At 39.3% G+C, this 23,045-nt stretch overlaps 1 protein-coding gene across 1 annotated transcript in view; it reads right to left on the bottom strand.

Annotated features, from left to right (window-relative positions):
• Window positions 1-23,045, bottom strand: part of LOC126183845 (ionotropic receptor 25a) — a 442,093-nt gene that overhangs the window by 255,309 nt on the left and 163,739 nt on the right. Inside the window, exons 9-10 of the mRNA XM_049926116.1 lie at window positions 18,823-19,035; window positions 3,236-3,430 (exon numbers count right to left, since the gene is read on the bottom strand). Coding sequence (XP_049782073.1) covers window positions 3,236-3,430; window positions 18,823-19,035 — 408 coding nt within the window. The remainder of the gene's footprint in view (window positions 1-3,235; window positions 3,431-18,822; window positions 19,036-23,045) is intronic.

Here is a 23,045-nt window from a genome sequence, read left to right as displayed (position 1 = left end):
AGTCTTGTAATTTTTAGCACATAAGAAAGGTTCTTAAGCATAATGACCAAGTGGAAAACTACTCTCTCCTGTCCAAAACATCAGTTGTTGGGACTTTTGTTTCAATACCACCAATGAAATCTCACACATGGTGCATTAGTTATCAACAGCTGTGCTTTATTTTCCACAAAATTAAATAGAAGATGAATTTTAAAAAAACAATTGAAAGTTATAAAGTGTAAAATGGACTCCAACAGACATCCCTTCATAGAGGAACTGCATTCCTGATGTTATAAATTTGAATGGTGCTGACAGTGAATGCAGATGCAAAAACTTCAGTCTCCAATTTCAAACCAAGAAACAAGCTTAGCAGAAAATATTCTGACACTTAATTGCTGAACCAGACAAAGTGAATGACACAGGAGGTTAGAATGGTAATCCATGGACATAACACTAACTCTGAGACATAAAATCTAGCATTTACAGGAATCATCTAAAATATCAGTATCATGACCAGTAACAGGCTTAACAGTATGGTGTGGATTACTGAACATGTGGTCAACTGTATCCCAATATAATTACACACAAAAATCAGATTCTGTATAGCCTAGAGAATTAAAGCTGTCCGATGTTGTGTGACTTGAAATATTATGTCAAACATATATGATGTCAGGATTTGACTAAATATTAGCATTTTGAATAAGACAGAATAAAATTTGGTATTCAATGGTTCATTACACAAACAATTTCAGTCTCTTTAGACAGACTCTCCAAATCACTATAAATTGATGTCTACTTTCTTCTTATTGTACCATATATTAAAGCTGCTCCCTGTTTAATTTCTTTATGGACTATGGGGGCCACCTGTGTGCAAGCTATTATTAGTCTACTTTTATGTTAATGGTTTTTGTAGGAGTCATATCTAGTGGGTTGCAGAATATTTGTAAATAAAACTTGTTCTTGTAATTTTCTGAGTAGGTTTTTGTGTAACATTTGGTGTCTTTTTGAGCATTTGTGAGCTGGACTTTTTGTCATATCTTTTACATTCTGCCAACAAGAATGAATCTCATATACGTTAATTATACGTTCTGAATTGCAGACAGGCACAACAAAAAGACTGTTACACACTAAGCTTTTGGCCAAAGCCTTTTTCAGAAAAGAAAGGGAAACACATATACATGCACCCAAGCAGGCATGCCCCATTCACAATGACTGATACCTCTAGCCACTCTAACCAGACTGCAACTGCTGCAGTGAACTACATCAGCACTCAGGAGTGTGACAGCGTTCGGGGAGCGATAGCAGAGTACAGATGGGGGCAAGAGAAGAGCACTGCCTTGCACAGCATGCATGGACTAGAAGGCAGCAGAATAAGGCTGCCAGGAGCAGCTTCGGGAGGCTGTGTGTGATGTAGGATGGAATGGAAAACATGAAGAGCAGAGAGGGCAAGAGACTGGTGGGTGCTTTGACAGAGAGTGAAAACAATGGAGGTGAGGGGATGTGGATTGGGATGAGGTTGTAGGACAAGGGGATGGAAACTGTTGGGTATGGGGTGTAGGGAGAGTAGGTTATCATTGGTTGAGGAGTGAGAATAGATTGTAAGGATAACTCTTATCTATGCAGTTTGGTAAAGCTGGTGATGGAGGGGAGGATTCAGGTGATCCAGGTTGTGAAGCAGATATGCCCTCCTCAGGTGGCCAGGCTTATCGAAGGGATTTTTTAGTCCCTCTTGTTCAGTCTGGCCACCTGAGAAAGGTGTATCTGCAGTGATGAGAACTTCCCTGCTGAGTATACTGAGTGTCTCACAAAGGTCTTTCCAAACAAGCACTATCCCATGACTTAGTACATAAACAGATTTCCTGTGCCACACTCCCACACACCCCTAATCATCTCACCACCTCCATGAACCTGCTACAAATGAGCACCCATTTCATCACCAAATACCAAACCAGACTGGAACAAGTGAACTAAATCCTTCCTCAGGGCTTTGATCATCTATGTCATGCTCTGAAATAAGGGGCTATGTACCCAAGGTCCTACCCCACCCCCTTAAAGTGGTATATCATTCACTCAACCTCATCAACATTCTACTCCATCCCTATGCTACTCCCAGTCCCAGTCCATTGCCCTCTCTGCTTCTCTTGTTTCCTACTCCATCCTCTCTCCCCCACAGCCTCTTGATGTTGTCCCTGGCAGCCTTGTCCTGTTGCTTTCTAGTCCCTGCACACACTGCCAGGCAGCACTCTCCTGCTGTCCAGCTAGAGCTGCTGGAGATAGTGGTCATGTGTGAATGAGATGTGGACACTTGTGTGAATGGGGTGTGATTTCCTTTCTTTTCTGAAGAAGGCTTTGGCCAAAATCTTAGTGTGTAACAGTCTTTTTGTTGTGCCTGTCTGCAACTCAGCATTTCATCTCTAAACCGAGCGGGGTGGCGCAGTGGTTAGACACTGGACTCGCATTCGGGAGGCCGACGGTTCAATCCCGCGTCCGGCCATCCTGATTTAGGTTTTCCGTGATTTCCCTAAATCACTCCAGGCAAATGCCGGGATGGTTCCTCTAAAAGGGCACGGCCGACTTCCTTCCCAATCCTTCCCTAATCCGATGAGACCGATGACCACGCTGTCTGGTCTCCTTCCCCAAACCCACCACCACCACCACCACCACCATCTCTATGGAGAATAGCAATGTATCCTTTTCATAATTGCTTATATTCCAACCTGGACTCTCTACTGTTCAATTCTGCTTCTCTCATTTTGGAATTACTGTACAGGCCAAGAAAAGTATTAACTTTTCTTGGCCTGTACAGTAATTCCAAAATGAGAGAAGCAGAATTAAAAGTGTTGATCATCTAAACAATATTATGAATAGGACAGATTTCTACTCACCACATCACGGAGATGATGACTGAGGCATAGATAGGTACAACAAAATTACTGCCAAACAAGAAAGCTAGCCTTGGCAGCCAGCGAGTGTGCTCATGTGTGTGTGAGTTGTGTTTGCTTGAGTGTGTGTGTCTAATTCTAATGAAGGCCTTTTTGGCTGAAAGCTTACTTATTTAACAGTCTTTATGTTGTGCCTATCTGTGACTTGTCATCTCAGCTACATCAAGAGTAGCATTCTATCCTTTCATAATACTGGCATTATTCCATCTTGGATTTCCCATTGTTTGATCTACACAGAATGATGAAGCAAAGATGTAATATAAAAGTAGAAACATTAGCAGTAACAGAAGAAGTACCACTTTTGCTGTTCATACCTTGTCTATGAGATCTTTGATCATTCCATTCCATCTACCTTCTTCATCCATGTTTCCATATTTACCATCCGCCACTTCATAAATTTCAATCTCAAAATTAGTGATATTGCGGATTGAATTGATCAAGTCAATGCAATAACCTTTAAACTTTGTACTTCCATTTTCATCCTGATATTTTATAACAAATGGTTGTTGCTGTCAATAATAACAAGATTTCAAATATAATATGCTAAACACTACAGAGAAAGAAAAATTAATGCTCATATAATTCCAGTTTCAGTTCACCTAAATTTGTAAAGGTATTCATCTAACTTTACACAACAAAAACTTCATATCAGCAGGACAAAGATTGGAATTATTAAACTCAAATATCAAAGTTCATTATGAGTAACATTTTCAGTCATGAAAGCTATAAATTATAGCATTGATTGTAGCATGTTCTTATGCAACAGCAGTGTTATTTCTTATGCAATTGTTTTTATAAAATTTCAAGTTTGAATTATAACCTCACTTAACATTTTTAATTAATGTATCAGTATGTTACAAGATATGATGCTGTAGGGACTGTACATTGTTATGCTATATTCAGCATAAGCAACTAATGCTAGAAATACCTTCTAAATGGCAGCATAATAGAAGATGGAATCCTTGGAAACTGTGTACTACAGCTACAGTATAAAAAACAATTCGTGTTTCAAAGCTATAGCAGAGAATGATAATAAATGAAACAATAAATTGAGCGTATATAAAGCTATACAAAAACACGTTGCCAAACAGAGGCCACAAAACATAGGAACATAGTTCAATTGCTGCTGGACAGTGAATAGTATGAAGTGTACCCATTTGGTGAAGCATAATACTTGTTTGTTTCTTGTCAAACATAGATCAGCAAGCCTGAGATTACAGGATCAACAATTTGATGTTACAGATCTCGAATAATGGGAAGCATAGATTTAATAAACAGACTGTCCTTCATTTACTCAAACAGATAAATATTGGGTGGTATAAGCTTGGTGAACCAGGAAGGCTCTGATAATGAACATAGTTTTATTACCCACCTATTCTGATCCAACAACATAAAATAGTGTTGTTCAGGTAACCCCACTCAAAAGTTTCAAAGTGCCAGGAAATTAAATCATTCAAATATTTTTGAAGGTGGGTAGGATCTAGTTTTCTAGCATCTCTAGGTAGGTACTGTGTTACAGATTTTCCATGAAACAGAAAGCTGCATAAATGGCACCTTTACAGAATGTCTTCCATATCTGGTAGCTATCAGAGGACTTTCTAAGATTATGACACTTAATGTTGCCAGAAAGATTAAATATTGATTAATCAGTAAAAAACTTACAGTAAAATTATTTTTTTCCTTTCTTTACCTCTATAAGCGCTATTGCCATCAGGATGCAAAGCCTGCATTAACTATAGCTTACACTGTCAATTTTGTAACAGTTTGAACATGACACACATGAGCTCAAAATTTTCATCTGATGGATGAGATTATCACTGTTTTTCCATTTGCATTTGTAAACAACTATTAATTTTTACATTATCAGTTTCTTTACGATAAAGTAACTGCTTCTTGGATTGATAAACTGCCCATTTAGGTAGTCTGCAAGAAGACGTGGTATCCAGGCTGTGTATCAGATGTGTCATGTTTGGGGCCTACACAACCTTGCAAAAAATGTAAATTATTAACAAGTCTACCAAAAATCCAGAAAAATCAACTCTTTTAAATGAACCTTGCAGACATTAGCAAGCATATAAAATTCATTTTAACTGAACATATTTTTAAGTGAACTTGCACTAAATATACAGTACCAGAAGTACAGTTTTTCACATAGACTATACATTCTCTCCTTCTACACTGTCAGTGTTCCTCTGGGACTTCCTTTCTATACTGCTCTGGATATTGGTTTACACATATGCATGGTACAGAAAACATAGGAAAACATAGCAAAATCAAAATTAATTCTCATACAGATAAAAAAGTCTGGAGAATTATTCATAAAATACAAAAACATAAATGCAATAGCAGTTAATTAGCTTACAGAGCAAGTGTCAAGGAAGTGGTTATTTCCTTCCCCAATTTTAAATTAGATTTGTACTATGAATTTGCCTACAAAAATGTATTCAATTTATACAAATGTCCAGAGGTGAGACACTCCTTCAGCTTTCTTTTGAAGTTGGTCAGTACTTCTATGCTCTTTATGCTTAGTGTCAATCAGTTACAAACTAAAGTCCCTATATTTATAGGCACTTTATCCATAATTTTAAGCATTTTTGTACAAACAAAGCAATTGCCTCTAGTTCTTGTCCTGTATTCATGAAAGCCTCTGTTTAATGTCACTGCCCAGTTGATAATTTCAATTCTTTCCATTTATTTTTACAGGATTCCAAAGATGCTACAATCCCTACAGAGCCAATGGTTTTCTCTTGCAGTTTTAAAATTCCATTAATATGCACATCTGCTGCTCCTCCCAGTATCTTGTACAACTACAAGACAAAATATCCTAACAATGACTGAGATGGTATGGACAAATGCAATGCATGGATGCTAACAGGCTACTAATACTATTGTATGAGAGACAGAAGATCAAGAGGATGAACAAGACTAAGGTGCAAGGATATGGCAAAATCTAATTTAACACTGAACAACGAGGACATACGTGGGACACCACTGAAGAAGGACAGACATTTTTAATGACCATAATTGCTGCAGAAGCTCATATTCTGATGCACTGAATAAGATGTAATGATGTGGGAAACAAAGATAACGATGTAGAACGGTATAACCACAGTCCATTTTCAGTAAAGTTTTGGTATCCCTGTCTACAAACTTGTGCTTCATCACAAATACATTTGTACTTCTTTATAACAGGTCTTGTCAGTGTGTTTTCTCACATCAGAAATCTGTCATCTTCTATACCCAAGAACATGTTACAGTCTATTTCTTTTATGTCTGCATCCACAAAGCTATATTTATATATGAGATAAAGAGTGGAGATCCTAGTACAAAGCCCTGAGCTAATACAATTTTATCTTCAGATAACCAGAGTAGGCAGTTTTTCAATATTAACACACATGTTTTATTTGTATACACTGATGTCTATTTTTTACAAAAGTTGGAGGCTTCCTGCCTTATGCCATAGTACAGCAGTTTCAGAGTAAGTCTAATATGGACACAATTAAGGTTGTAAAGGTCTAAGTATAATCTGGATACATCCCTCTTACGTTTGTGATTAAACTTTCATTTCTATCTTTATGGATCAGTCACTTCCTAAACCCATGCTGTGATTTATTTAAGATGTTTATAGTGTATAATGACAAAACCCAGCAGAGGGTGGGATTGACGCATGTTGCTACATTCTGCAAACTACTATTTTTGTTTTCAGTGTAACTACAAAATTTTGAAACATAGTTTTATACTGGCAAAATTGAGTTTCTATCTTTTGATGTGAATTAAAAATAAAATTTAGAACTCTGTTTTTAGCTAAAATTTATCCACAACATTACAATAAATACAAGCTTTGAACTGTAGTAAAGAGAAGCAGTATGCTAAAAGTATTTACACACCTCAACAAAAGTGTGGGTATCGTAGAGTTAACTACAATGATTTATTACAGCACACCCATTGAGGTTTGTATAATACCTTATTAGCAAAATAAACATAATTCCTTCTGGAAACAACAATGATTTTGGATAGTTGCAAAAAAATAATTACAAAACAAAGCAAGCTCTCTCCTAAGTGTACATCTTGTAAACAAAAATAGAGAAAATCTTTATCTGATTATGATGATTATCAGTCTTTAGTAGTGAGAATGTCCTCTCACACAAGGATGGGTTCTTCCATTCTGTGAGGCATCCTCTGGATGAGACCCTCAAGTTTATCTTGGGATGTGAGGTCTCACTCCTCAATGGCAGCTTCAGTGAGAGTCTGCAGATTGTCAAGTTGATTAGGATTCTGGTCATTGGCCACCTTCAATGGGTCCCATGCATGCTCAACAGCATTCATTTCTGGGCGCTGTGCTGGCCAATACATTTGGTTGGTGCTGCATTTTTCAAGAGACTGAGAAACTGCTCAAATATAGTATAGTCTTGCATTGTCATTGACTTGGGTGAAGTTGTCACTGATTTCACATCTGTAGGGCCTTACAGTCATTTGTAGGCCTTCTTGACGGTATCTGGGATGAGTCAAATTGCTATAAATGGGAATTTGGGGGGGGGGGGGGGTTCTGTTGTCCCATCATTATTGCCACCCAGAATGTTACACTTCCACGTTCCACATCCCAGTGGGTGGACTTCCTAAACATATCGGCATTCCTGGTGTCATCTAGCACTTCTCCAATTGCTAACACTACCAGTGTCTGATCGCAAACCGCGAATGAATCCTGCTCTTATAAGAAGACATGACATTACTCTATTCTGCAATGATCCAATGTTGATGTGGAAGAGTCCAGGTCCTTCAATTGTGTCACTTTAGTTGGTTCAGTGCAAAACTTCTCATTAGTCTTCAGGAATGAAGCCCACCCTGTTACAATCTTCTACACACTATTTGGTCTGAGATATGAATCCTGTCACCCAGGAGAAGTCATTTCCAATATTTCTGGCAGCTGATGTTGGGCACCTGTGAGCTGACAGTTGGAGGAAACAATCTTGCATTGGTATTGTCATATGAGGACAAGCATGCAGGGTCTATCATTCACATTTCCCATCTCTCTGTCTTCTCTTAGACATACCACTTTGAGTTACACATAATCACCATCTTGCTGTGTATGACATGCTGAAAGGAAAGCTACTATCCTGACTTTATCAATGTGTTGTATGCCACTATGTGGCATGTTACTGCAGTGCTGAGCACAAACTGAATGGAACTGTTGTTGATACTGGACTGCTTACAGTTTACTGTTGTGGCAGCAGTATGTTTATATGACTGGGAAATGGACACTTAACATGCCAGCAGTAATCACCATCCAGTGTATGGGCTCTAACTGAATAATGCATGAAGTGCCTAGGTCAATAAGACCTATAGTATCATAGACTACATTTTATTGTAGTATTCCAAACTTTTGTTTAGCAGTGTGCATTAATTACAATCAAATTCCTACTAAGAATGTAAAATATAACAATTTAAAGCTAAGTAAGAGGTAACAGAATTGTAGGAATAAGAGTATCATTTAGATTTGGTTGCAATCAACTTCAGAACAGGCTGAGAATATCATAACTAACTGTGACAGATGTATTTTAAGCCTTGGTGGTGGTAAGTAGCAGGTTATTAGACTGACCAGAGGCAAAGGATGTAGGACTGACACTGTGTGACCAATCTACATCTACATCTATATATCTACTCCACTAGTCACCAAGTGGTGTGTGGTGGAGGGCACTATTCATGCGACAGTCATATTCCCCCCTCCCCCGTTCCACTCGCGGATCATGCTAAGGTAAAACAACTGTCTGACTGCTTATTCTTGGTGAAATAGAGATTGTATACCCAAGTTAAGCCCTTAGGGGATGAAGTTGACATTTTTATTTTATCATTTAAAGTGCTGTGGCAAGACACAAATAGTGTGGAGAAATTAATTATGTTATTTATGATAAAATGGCTACTGAGAGCATAAATTACAACAGTGAAAAGCTACGCAAGGACACAGGTTACACCCATATACTAGAGAGGTAGTAGAAGCAATGCACAAGACTAACATCCAACATCCTTGGTATCAATTTGTTGTAAAGTTCTAGAACATATTCTGCACTCAAACATAATAAAGTATCTTGAACAGAATGACCTTCTCAAAGCCAACCACCACGGTTTTCAAAAACATCAATCATGTGAAACCCAAGTTGCACTTTTCACACAACACATTGAAAGCTTTGGATCAAGGCAACCAGGTAGAGGCAGTGTATCTTGATTTCTGAAAAGCATTTGACTCATCATATGGGGTATCAAGTGAAATTTGTAACTGGATTGAGGACTTTTAGGTAGGGAGGACACAGCATGTTACCTTGGATGGAGAGTCATCATCAGATGTAGAAGAAAATTCAGTTGTGCCCCTGGTAAGTGTGTTGGCACCCTTGCTGTTCATGTTGTATATTAATGACCTTGCAGACAATATTAATACTAAAATCAGGCTTTTTGCAGATGATGCAGTTACCTATGATGAAGTACTGTCTCAGAGAAGCTGCATAAACAGTCAGTCAGATCCTGATAAGATTTCATCATGGTGCAGAGATTGGCAACTTGCTCTAAATATTCAGAAACGTAAAATTGTGCACTTCACAAAATGAAAAAAAACATAGTATCCTATGACTATAATATCAATGAGTCACTGTTGGAATCAGGCAACTCATACAAATACCTGGGTGTAGCACTTTGTTCAGATATAAAATGGAATTATCACATAGGTTCCGTCTTGGGTAAAGCAGGTAGCAGACATTAGTTTATTGGTAGAATACTGGGGAAGTGCAATCAGTCTACTGAAGAGACTGGTTACACATCACTTGTGTGACCCACTTTAGAATATTGCTCAGATGTGTGGGTCCATACCGGATAGGATTAACACGGGATATTGCACATATACAGAGAAGGGCAGTATAAAGGTTTGTTTAATTCAAAGGGCAGGGAGTCACAGAGATGCAAACTCTTGATGGTAGACATAAGCTACCCCAAGGAAGTCTATTAACACAGTTTCAAGAACCAGCTTTAAATGATTACTCAAGGGATATACTACAATCCCCTACGTGTCGCTCACACACGGAACCTTAGGATAAGATTAGAATGATTACTGCACGCACAGAGACAATCAATCATTCTTCCCAGGCTCTATATGTGAATGAAACAGGAAGAAACCATAATAACTGGTACAATGGGATGCACCCTCTGCCATGAACCTCACGGTGGTTTGCAGAGTGTAGATGTAGGAATGCAAACAGCATTTAGATTTGATTGTGATCAACTTCAGGACAGATAGAATACACTGATTGATCATTTCAGTAAGCCTGTGTGATGGCAAGTACCGGGTTACTGGCCTAAACAAGTAGGGAGATGTAGGACTTTGGGAGACGGAGTCCACGTAACCCTTTTGAGAATGAAATTGGTATTCTCAGTTTATTCAGGATGACTAATATCTAATTTCTAAAGCTTAATGCCTGGCTGATAAAAAAAATGCCTGGCTGATATTCTTTTATAAAATAACAGGTCCGGATAAATTATTGTATTATTATACAAGAAAGAAGTCTTTGTAGATATTACAAAGCTGTAGGCAGAGGCACAAATGTGAAGTCACAACATTGCTAAATTTGAAACCATATGTTCATTCACATGAGAAAAAACTAGAAATTATAAATAGAACTGATCAGCAATTAATTATGAAAGACACACAGGACTCAGTGTCATGGAAGGTATGTAAGACACATCTACATTTTTCTGTTTACATTAATTGGTGAATTGTGCTTTCTTACTATGTGGCACTAGATAACTTCCTTAATTAATTACTAAATTCTTTTGCTCCTTCATATTTATTTGGTCTGTACTGTAGACTGAAGAAACTTAATTCTGAAAGCTATCATTTTAATGACTATCTGAATTGATATTTGCCAGCAGTTCCATTTTGATTGTACTTTTTCCGTCATAGCAGATTTTGAGTTCCATAAAATTGTTTTAAAGGATTCTTTTTCTAGAAACTTGATGTACTGATCTTTGCTCTCAACAGCTGTATGGCACAGAGATGAAATCAATATACTCATTGACATCTCTGGAAATGAATATGGAACACAGCAACATCTTCTAGTATTAATACAAAATACCTTCAAAATCTTACATTCACATGTTATAATATGTTCTCCTCTACAATTAGTAGCAATAAACAGAATACTTTCCAAATTAAATCTGAGCTTTATGCACACTTGGTAAGATAGAAAAGAATTTTCAGGAAGAAATTGCACATTTTCTGGTCATCTTTAATGCATAACACAAATATGATATTGCCACCTAAAAAGAATTACGAAAACAAATTTAAGATGAAGATGATTTGTTAATCTCCTTACAAATATTAGAGTTCCAGAATTATTTCCTGTTGATTTTCAGTAACTTGCATTTTTGTGTGGATCTCTGGTTATGAGTGACGCATCACCTTATCTCTCACTTTTCCATATGTCTGCTTTCCTCCTATGAAAAATCTGTTCCTTACATTCAGTATATCCATATTGATGCCAGTAGTAGATAATATGAAATTCCATTTTTTAGTCTGATGCATAGCTTACTTACTTGCAAAATGTGGAAATTTTGTGAGAATAGCGTAACTTTAACTATTTACAAATAGTGTTTTTTGAACATTTAATGGGAAATGAGCATTTTAGAAGTTTCAAAGGGTGGAAGCAGTGGCAGGAGATAACAATTTAAATCAATGCCCGAAAGAACAGACACCACTTATATACACTGAAGCACCATAGAAATTGGTATAGGCATGTGTATTCAAATACAGTGATATCCACACAGGCAGAATATGGCACTGCAGTCAGCAACACCTATATAAGAGTGTCTGTCGTAGTTGTTGGATCAGTTACTGTTGCTAAAATGGTAGATTTAAGTGAGTTTGAATGTGGTGCTATAGTCAGCACAAGAGCGATGAGACACAGCATCTCCAAGGTAGTGATGAAGTGGGGATTTTCCCATATGACCATTTTACGAGTGTACTGTAAATATTGGGAATCTAGTAAAACATCAAATCTCCAACATTGCTGTGGCCAGAAAAGGAACCTGCAAGAACAGGACCAACAACGACTGAAACGAATCATTCACTATGACAGAAGTGTAATCCTTCTGTAAATTTCTGCAGATTTCAATGCTGGCTGATCAGCAAGTGTCAGTATGCAAACCATTCAATGAAACATTATCAATATGGGCTTTCAGAGCTGAAGGCCCACTTGTGTACCTTTGGTGACTGCACGACACAAAGCTTTATGCCTTGCCTGGGCCTGTCAGCACCAACACTGGACTGTTAATGACTGGAAACATGTTGCCTATATTGTTTCAAATTTCATTGAGTGGATTGGCGTGTATGGGTATGGAGACAACCTCATGAATCCATGGACCCTGTATGTCAGTCGAGGACTGTTCAAGTTGGTGGAGGCATGTGGGGCATGTGCAGTTGGAGAGATATGGGACCCCTGTGATGTCTAGATACAACTCTCACAGGTGACACATACATAAGCATCCTCTCTGATCACCTGCATCCGTTCATGCCCATTGTGCATTCAAATGGACTTGGGCAATTCCAGCAGGACAGTGCGACACCCCACACATCCAGAATTGCTACAAAATGCTCAGGAACACTCTTCTGAGTTTAAATGCTTTCTCTGGCCACCAACCCCCCCCCCCCCCCCTCCCCCCCCTCAGACATGAACATTACTGAGCATTTCTTGGATGCCTTGCAACGTGCTATTCAGAAGTGATCTCCTCCCCCTCATACTCTTATGAATTTATGGACAGTCATGTAGGATTCATGGTGTCAGTTCCCTCTAACACTACTTCAGACATTAGTCAAGGCCATGCATGCCACATCATGTTGTGGCACTTCTGCATGCTTGTGGGGCCCTACATGATAGGCAAGTGTATCAGTTTCTTTGGCTCTTCAGTATATAATTAAGGTGAGGATGGCCAGACAGCTCTTAAGTGCATATGCACAACAAACTCAGACTCTTACAGGAATCAGTGAAATTCTGCAGGTATTGAGGATAAGGGGCAAGGGGCACTACGTTTGTAGTGTGTGGGTAAGTTGAGACTTTGGGTGTGATGGGAGGCATGGTAGGGAAGTCTATGCAGTTGTAACGATCAATACATCTGGATGGCTCAATAGTCAGAGCAACTGCCGACTAAGCAGAAGATCCAGGTTCAAATTCTAGTCTGACACAAATTTTCAACTTCCCTGTTGATTTAAATCAATGTCCACTCACTGCCAACTTATGTAATTCCTTTGTGTATGAATTCATTGTGTCACAGCCAATGCTTCCATTCCTCAGAAGGCCAGTTACCAGTACTTCATGTGATCCATATTGTGCACTGACACAGATTATTCATGCATGGCAGAGTTCATGCATATTGTAAATAAAATTTTGGACATTTATGAAACAGTCCTATACATGTGAAGCAAATATCTTGGACAAGGTACTCCTGTCACATAGCTAATGACATTTCATTTCTTAGTTCATGGTAGTGATAAGTAAGGACATAGACAATATTAGTACTAGAATGTATTTAAAAAGTTCTTGTACATAAACTGGAGCAATTTTTCAGTTTAAAGTGAATATATTTGAGATTTGCTATTTATATTCAATATCCCAAGAAATTGACAGACAAGTTAGTTAAGATATTGTAGGAAAGTTCTGGTAGAAATTAAATAATTTAAGAATAAAGGTGGCTACTCACCAAATATGGAAGGTGTAGAGTTGTTGACAGGCACACAGGAAAGAAAATGAAAACTTAAAAGAATTTGGAATAAATCCTTCCTCTATCTAGGGTACATAAACATACACACACACACACACACACACACACACACACACACACACACACACATACACACAACACACCCCTGGGCCACTACATGGTGCTGGCTAGACACACAATGCTCAGCAGGTGGATTGATGGTGTGGGGATTGTATCAGGTGGTGTGGGTGGAGGCAAGAAGAGGCAGAAAGATGGATTTGGGGTGAGTAGCTAGCAGCTCAGAGAGAGGCAGCCAGTTTGCTGGCTGGGAATACGACGTGAAGGTGTGGCAGGTGCACGGGCTAGGCATATGATGCATGGGTATCAGCACTGGTAGGGAATGGCACATGATGAAGGTGACAAGGAGACATGAAGTGAGAGGGGCTGACAGGACAGAAGGGGAATCTGTTATGTGGACGGTGTGAAGAGAGTGGGATAATGGAGACTGAGGCCAGGAGACTTACAGGTGCGAAGAATTTGTTGCAAGGATAACTCCCTTCTGTGTAGTTCACAAAAACTGGTGATAGGGGGAAGGAGCCAGATGGCACAGGTTGTGAAGTAACCATTGAAATGGAACATTTTGTGCTGGGTTGCATGTTGTGCCACTGTGTGGTAAAATTTGTTTTTAGTCACAGTTTGGCAGTGACTATTCACTCTGGTGGACAGCTGGTTGTTACCATACCAATACAAAAAGCTGTGCGTTGGTTTCAGCAGAGCTGGTAAATGACACAGCTGCTTTCACTGGTGGGTATACCGTATTTACTCGAATCTAAGCCGCACTTTTTTTCCGGTTTTCGTAATCCAAAAAACTGCCTGCGGCTTAGAATCGAGTGCAAAGCAAGCAGAAGTTATGAAAAATGTTGGTACGTGCCGCCACAACTAACTTCTGCCGTCTAATATATGTAGCGCGACACAGACATGCTTTGTAGGCACAAAGATAAATACTGGCGCCAAAACCTCTGCGTCAGTAAATAAATTAAAAAAAAAAGTGGTAGACGAGTTTTTTTTTTTCTCCGCCGCGAGTTTTGACCACTGCATTTTCATACATTATCCAACGAAGTAAATACAAATTCCGTATTGTTCATCTTCGAATGTAGCACAATTTCAGTGTACTACGAAAATCTGACTGGCAAGACTGTTTGGGATGTTTGTCAATATGGCCAACTCCACATTCTGAATTTTTTCCTATCTGTGAGAAGAGATGGTTGCTAATAGGAACCTGATGAAATTTGAATCACATACAGTATTCTCTTCACCATAAGAATAATACGAATATAAACATTTTGCCATGTATTCTTTCGTGTTTGCTGCTATCTCATTTAAATCCTGTCTGCCTAATAAACTACGAAACTAGAGTGAGACAACAGCAAACGCGGAAAAATATACGTATCGTGTCATGTTTATATTCGTATTATTCTTATGCCTAATAATGATACAGTCTGAAATGAAGCACGGCAAGTGACTAGATTTTTAAATCTAAGATGACTCTAATTTCTGTGCAGAATTTGATGTAATAAAGAAGCGACCGCAAAGATTTTCAAACGGAGAAAAATTTTCGCCTAACTCTCGTTTAGAACATGTTCTATCATATGCAGTCTATTATTTGATTCTTGTTGATCATTATCAAAGAAAGCAGCAGTGTAAGTAACAACAAATAGCAGTCTCTTGACATTGCTTCGCTAATGAGACGATTCCTCTCTTTTTTGTTTTAATTGTTCGCGGCGGTAGCGCGCACAAAAGCAAGCCATGCCGCGAGCCGCGTCAGGCCGTAAACACGCACTATCAGAATGCGACAAACAATGCATGACACAGTGCAGTAATGCATTTTCAGCTTAAGAGTGACGCAAACACCTATAACAAAGAAAACGGCACTTATCAGATCAAAGCAAAATAGGCAATCGATTCAAACCAGACGAAGCACGTGAAAAAGGAAGGGTACCCATATAAATACGGGCGGAGCGCCTGACGCATAGCATTGGCTACGTGGTAAAGCTTAACTGCTAAGCTTACGACTCGAACCAAACTACTGTAGCTGTATTGTCATTCATTCGACCTAAATTGTGTCTCATATTACAATGGACCAACTTTGTTTCGATTTGGAGGTGTGGCCTAAAACTTTTCTCCCCCTTGAATTTCGAGTCTCAAATTTCAGGTGCGGCTTAGATTCGGGAAATTTTTTTTTCCTCGATTTCGAGTCTCATTTTTCAGGTGCGGCTTAGATTCGAGTGCGGCTTAGATTCGAGTAAATACGGTAGGCGCCTATGACTGGACTGGAGTAGGAAGTACTGGGAGAGTGGGATAGGCAGGTCTTGGACCTGGATCTACCACCAGGATATGATCCCTGTGGCGAGCAGTTGGGATTGGCAGTGGCTTAGGCATGGACTAGGATGTTGTTTAGGTTGGGTGGGCAACAGAATACCACTTTAGGAGGGGTGGGAAGTGTCTTGGGAAAGATGGCCCTCGTTTCACAGCATGATGATAGATAATAAAAACCCTGGATAGGATCTGATTCTTGGGGGTGGTGGATGGATTAGCAATGTGTGAGGATACAGCACAGAAAATTTACTTGTGGACCAGGTTTATGGGGTAGTAACTGCTTATGAAGGTCCTCACCTGGGAAAGGGAGTTCTTGTCATTGCAGATACGCTGTGCATGGGTGGTCAGGCAACACAGGAGGGATCTTTTTGGTGTGGGAAGGTTTAAAGCTGATAAAATGCAGGTCTATATCTACATCTACATCTACATCTATATTTATATTCCGCAAGCCACCCAATGGTGTGTGGCGGAGGGCACTTTACGTGCCACTGTCATTACCTCCCTTTTCTGTTCCAGTCGCGTATGGTTCGCGGGAAGAACGACTGTCTGAAAGCCTCCGTGTGCACTCGAATCTCTCTAATTTTACAATCGTGATCTCCTTGCGAGGTATAAGTAGGGGGAAGCAATATATTCGATACCTCATCCAGGAACGCACCCTCCCGAAACCTGGCGAGCAAGCTACACCGTGATGCAGAGCGCCTCTCTTGCAGAGTCTGCCACTTGAGTTTGCTAAACATCTCCGTAACGCTATCATGGTTACCAAATAACCCTGTGATGAAACGCGCTGCTCTTCTTTGGATCTTCTCTGGTACAGATCCCACACTGATGAGCCATACTCAAGTATAGGTCGAACGAGTGTTTTGTAAGCCACCTCCTTTGTTGATGGACTACATTTTCTAAGGACTCTCCCCCTATGAATCTCAACCTGGCACCCGCCTTACCAACAATTAATTTTATATGATCATTCCACTTCAAATCGTTCCGCATGCATACTCCCAGATATTTTACAGAAGTAACTGCTACCAGTGTTTGTTCCGCTATCATATAATCATACAATAAAGGATCCTTCTTTCTATGTATTCGCAATACAGTACATTTGTCTATGTTAAGGGTCAGTTGCCACTCCCTGCACCAAGTGCCTATCCGCTGCAGATCTTTCTGCATTTTGCTACAATTTTCTAATGCTGCAACTTCTTTGTATACTACAGCATCATCCACGAAAAGCCGCATGGAACTTCCGACACTATCTACTAGGTCATTTATATATATTGTGAAAAGCAATGGTCCCATAACACTCCCCTGTGGCACACCAGAGGTTACTTTAACGTCTGTAGACGTCTCTCCATTCATAACAACATGCTGTGTTCTGTTTGCTAAAAACTCTTCAATCCAACCACACAGCTGGTCTGATATTCCGTAGGCTCTTACTTTGTTTATCAGGCGGCAGTGCGGAACTGTATCGAACGCCTTCCGGAAGTCAAGGAAAATGGCATCTACCTGGGAGCCTGTATCTAATATTTTCTAGGTCTCATGAACAAATAAAGCGAGTTGGATCTCACACGATCGCTGTTTCCGAAATCCATGTTGATTCCTACAGAGTAGATTCTGGGTTTCCAAAAATGACATGATACTCGAGCAAAAAACATATTCTAAAATTCCACAACAGATTGACATCAGAGATATAGGTCTATAGTTTTGCACATCTGCTCGACAACCCTTCTTGAAGACTGGGACCACCTGTGCTCTTTTCCAATCATTTGGAACCTTCCGTTCCTCTAGAGACTTGCGGTACACGGCTGTTAGAAGGGGGACAAGTTCTTTCCTATTGGTGGTTAGTGGATTTAATGCGAACAGAGATGTGGAGGGATTCATCAGAGAGATGGAGCTCTAAATGCAGGTGGGTGGCATGTTGGGTTGAGGAGGACCAGGTAACACATATGGGAGAGAAGATGTTGAGGTTGTGGAGGAATAAGGATATGGTCCAGATCATGAAGACAACATCGATGAATCTGAATCAGACAAGGAGTTTAGGGTTTTGGGAGATTAGGAAAGTTACCTCTGAGTGACTCACAAATTGGTTGACAAATTAGGTTGACATAAAACGGTGCCAACCCAATGCCCATGGTGTGCTGTGGATTTCTTTATGTACCTTCCCCTCAAAGGAGAAGAACTAATGTGTCAGTATATGGGTGGTAATGTGTATGAGGAATGAGGTGGTGGGTTTGGGGACTGAAGGACCTTAGAAGAGGTAGTGTATGATAGTGGCAAGGTCATGGGCTTGAAGGATGTTGGAGTATAGGGAGATGGCTTCAACAGTGATGAGTAAGAATTGAGGAGGTAAAGGAGTGAGGATGGTGGACAGTGAAGGAAGTGTTTAGTACCTTAGATGTGCATATACAAATTTTCTGGAGCCCCAAAGATTATAATACAACAGTGAGTCTAAAATGCTATGTTAGTGTTATGGTTTTAATCACTTTGCTTATCATAGATGCAAAGACAATATATATCAGTCTCCCCAACTCCACACCCTTGAAACATTGCTCTGCAAACAACATGCAGACATGCTGTTTAAGTAAACTTGTTAATAAAAAAAAGGGAGGGAAAGAGACAGGGAGGGGGAGGGGGGGGAGGAAGAGAGAGAGAGAGAGAGAGAGAGAGAGAGAGAGAGAGAGAGAGAAAGAGAGAGAGATGGGGGGGGGGGGAGACAGAGGGATGGCATGACGGAGGGGTGGGGAGAGGGACAGAGAGAAAAGGGGTGGGGGTCGGGATATCTGTTAATGAATATACTCACAAGCGCCACAACGACAGTGTACTGCGTAACTGGCACTGAGGGTTTGACTTTCGTAATGAATGGTGAATCCAAATCTGCAGCCCATGTGCCTACTTCTGTAGCAGTATTGTCACTCAAACTCACATTAAGAGCTGTCATATTAAATTGCATATGGCTATGTCCATTAGAAGACAATATTATTTGACCATAAGCTCCTGAATTCTGCATTGAAATCTGAAAAATTAACAGGTAATTAATTGTAGGTTTCATACAGTGGGTTGCATACAACTTTGTGTTCATAAAAACATAACAAAATTGAAATAACTCCCATGAATCAGTGTTCTGTTTGTAAATGTTGAAACTGTTAAATGTTTCAGAGGTGATATAGTGAAATATCAATAACTTTCTGTAAAAAAATCTAGAAGAACTTTTCATCATTAAAGAAAAAAAACATGCTACTTGTGAATGCTTTCATTTTTAAAACAGAAATTAATCATGGAGACATCACACACAGTTTTCGTATAACATCAAACAGTACCTCTTGACACTAGGTTGACTTGGGTGTTGTTAAATCTACAACAGAAATTTTTGTTGTAGATGCTTAAATGACACACATATAATGATGCTCTGCAAGTATACATATGAGGTGCTATACAAAATTTTCAGGACTGGTGCTGCCATCTGTTGAAAACCTTACCTTTGGATAATGGTCACCATCACCCTCGAAGTAGTTCCCATCTACACATACACAACGGTCACAGCACTTCTGCCACTGGTCAAATGTTTTCTGGAAGTCCTGTTCTTTGAGGGTATTCATAACCACCAGCGACGCTTCTTGAATCCTCTCTAGAGTGTTGAACTGATGGCCTTTCAACCTGAGTTTGAGTTTTGGGAATAGTACAAAGTCGCAACATGCCAAATCTGGCAAGTACAGTGGGTGGGGTACAACCAGCATGTTGTCTTTTGACCAAAAGGTCCTGGTGAGAATGGACATGTGACAGGGCACATTTTCATGATGCAGCAGCCAGTTCCCTTGACGCCAAAGTTGGGCCCATCATTGATGCACGTTTTCATGGACCATTGTGAAACATCACAGTAGTATACAGAAATCCCTGTTTGGTTGGATGCGATGAATTCTTTGTGCACAATTCCCTTGGTATCAAAGAAAACGATGATCATGCTCTTCACTTTGCTCTTCATCTGTCTTGCTTTTCTGGGTCTTGTAGAGCCACTTCCACTGGGACTATTGTTGCTTTGTCTCTGGGTCATAACCATAAATCCAGCTCTTGTCACCGGTGATAACCTGTGAGAAGAAGGTTGGCTCATCAGATGCAGTGTGACGAAGGTCTGTGCACACTTCAACACGCTGTGCCTTCTGATCAGCAGTCAAGATCCTTGGCACAAATTTTGTGGCGACATGATGCACGCCCATTTCAACAGTCAACATTCGTTGACATGTCCCATAACCAATAGCCAATTCATCTGCAAGGTCTTGAATGGTTCGACATTGATCCGTGATCCGCTTGAACCAATTGTTGAAGTTTGGCAATAATGTCTGGCATTGTGTGGCTAACGGGCCTTTCAGTGTGAGGATCATCCTCGACGTCTGTATGGCTGGCCCCGAACCAAGCATGCCACTCGAAAACATGCTCTGTTACCCAAACACTTGTTGAATCATTGCAATGGTCTCTGTAGCACTTTTCCCAAGATTCGCACAGAATTTGATACACACATGGTGTTCTGTTCATGGATCCATCATAAAATCACCACACACCACACAGAGAATTACAGAAATCATTGTGGACATGTAACACGTCCCCCCCCCCTCCCCAGCTGAATGCCATTCCACACACTGACTCATCAGATATGCAGCTCTCACTACCTTGCGGTGCAAAGATCTACTAGTCCTACTTTCCAGATGGCAGCACCAGCCCCGAAAATTTTGGATTCCACGTCATATTTACTTTCAGAGAAAAATGTCGGAGAAAATTTATGGAATTGTTGCCCTTCCAAGAATGAAACCTGTTATTATTCATTGAAAAACATGATCATGGTGTTTTTAATCTAAGCCACATACGATACAGTACTTACATAAGAATAAGTATCACATATGCATTCAAAAACAAAGTACATTCTCCAGAAATAAATTGCAGTAGTCACTTTGATTAGATCAGCAAACCATATAAACATGGTGTTATTACTTTGAAATCATATTTTTCATCACACTGTTACATCATGAAATTCTTTATAAACAAATTCTGAGAATTGCACTGTATTTGTACATATATACATGAAGATGAATGTAATAATATACTACAAATGGCCTCCATGATTAATGAACTATGCAACAAAAATGGATGACATAAATGGAATCATATTATAGAATGATCAAATGTGACATAATAAAAATGTGTGTCACATCTGGACTCAAACACAGATCCCACCTGTACAAGCACATCTCATGGACTAATCTGAAATTTCAACTTGACTCTAGTCCCTCTCTGTACCTTCTAAACTTCGTAGGCTTCCTTCCACAATGCTGTAGAACTAGCAGCCCTGGAAGAAAGAATATAGCAGAGGCTTTGACCCAAGTACACCCTGTTGAATCTTTCTTATGTGGCATATTTTTTCTCCAGTGAGGCATGTATTGTGTTGAGCAATAAGTTAAAAGTGTGTGTTAAGCTGAGATTCAAACTTGGATCCCAGCCATTTGCAAACCTTTCATTTCCATTTGTGGTAACTGAGTACATTTTAAATACTGTTACTGGCTCGAAGCTTCAAATTGCCATTAGCTACTTCCACACCTTCTAAACTACAAACAGAATACACTCATCAGGTGTATAAATTGTTTGGTTCTATCCTGCTACATTATGGTATGTTGTTTATAGACAAAACATGCTGTAAAAACTTGAGGGCATGTTTGGTGTTTAGCACACAGGGTAAAATAAATAAAATGCTTCAATAAGGGTAAATAAATTAACCTCAAATATCATCTCAAAAACAAGTAGCACACTATTGTGTCAAAAAATAAGACAGCCATGAAAAGAATGAAGAATAAAGATAAATGTCAAGCAAGTACTATATATGATTCCCAGGATGTCTCTATTAACTGGAATTTTGCAATCTTTGTAGGAAATTGAACATTGCTGCTTCAGTTTGGCATGTGATTCAAAGACAACAGAAAGCAGTGAATTAGCTTGGTAATTTATCAGACACTTTCTCACTTTTGTTGTGAGCACAGGGTTAATTCTTGAGGAAAATGTAAAAATTGTTACTGGTGATTTTAGAAGACATTTTGACGAACTGATGCCTTCTGATCTAAATGTGTATGACAATGCCGTAACTTTATTTACCTGAAAGTTTAGCTGTTGGTAAAATATTTGCAAGAACATTGGTAAACCAATTTGTTACATATCTTTCAGTTCTTAGAAACCTACAGATTTAATATTAAATGGTTACAACTAAAATATTTTCCATCAGATTACATAATTAGATTAATGATTTCATGAAGCAAACATGAAATATAGTATTATCAGGAAAGAAACAAATACAAATTATACACCTGAAACAAGGGTGGAATGATGTCAATCAGTTAATGAATGTGCACAAATACAATACACAGCAAAAGCCTACATGTTATATATGAAAGCTCATCTTATGACCAACATGACACTGAAAATGATTAATGAGACACACACTGACTTTTCCAAGAAGCTTAAAGATCTTTAAAGCTTAGGCACTTACTATGCAAGTATACAATGTAGTTTTAAAATTGAGATCAGCCACATCTAGTTAAAGATAAAATCAAAGTAGAAAGATCATTCTGAGTGTAGATGAACAAAGTAGTTTTATGGAAATGACATAATCAAATTATCTGTTTTATCACTAACTACTGAGTCCACTGCATACTCATCTCATATTTAGTTGCTATTTATTTCTGGCTGGAGTCCTCTCACCATTGGACTGAGAATGGATGGATATGACTTTGGCTGCACACCAACGAGCCAATTTAAGCAGGACTAGGGTGAAACAGGCCGATAAATATGAGCGGCTTAACTGTGACCAAGGAACTATTGGGTCCAACGGCATTCAACACACTGTTATCAACTTCTCTGACAAGAAACTTGATGAAGCTACCATCTCGGCTCTCAGTAAAGGATTCAACTTCGCCCCAGCTCCACGTAAGTTACCTGTGGTTGAGATTATTAGTGGAGTGGAACAAGCAGTTCATCATCTTCCTCAAG

Source organism: Schistocerca cancellata, chromosome 1, assembly GCF_023864275.1.
Source record: "Schistocerca cancellata isolate TAMUIC-IGC-003103 chromosome 1, iqSchCanc2.1, whole genome shotgun sequence".
Classification (NCBI taxonomy): Eukaryota; Metazoa; Arthropoda; class Insecta; order Orthoptera; family Acrididae; genus Schistocerca; species Schistocerca cancellata.
Note: the sequence above shows the minus strand (reverse complement) of the source record. Positions and strands in the feature narration are given on the sequence as shown.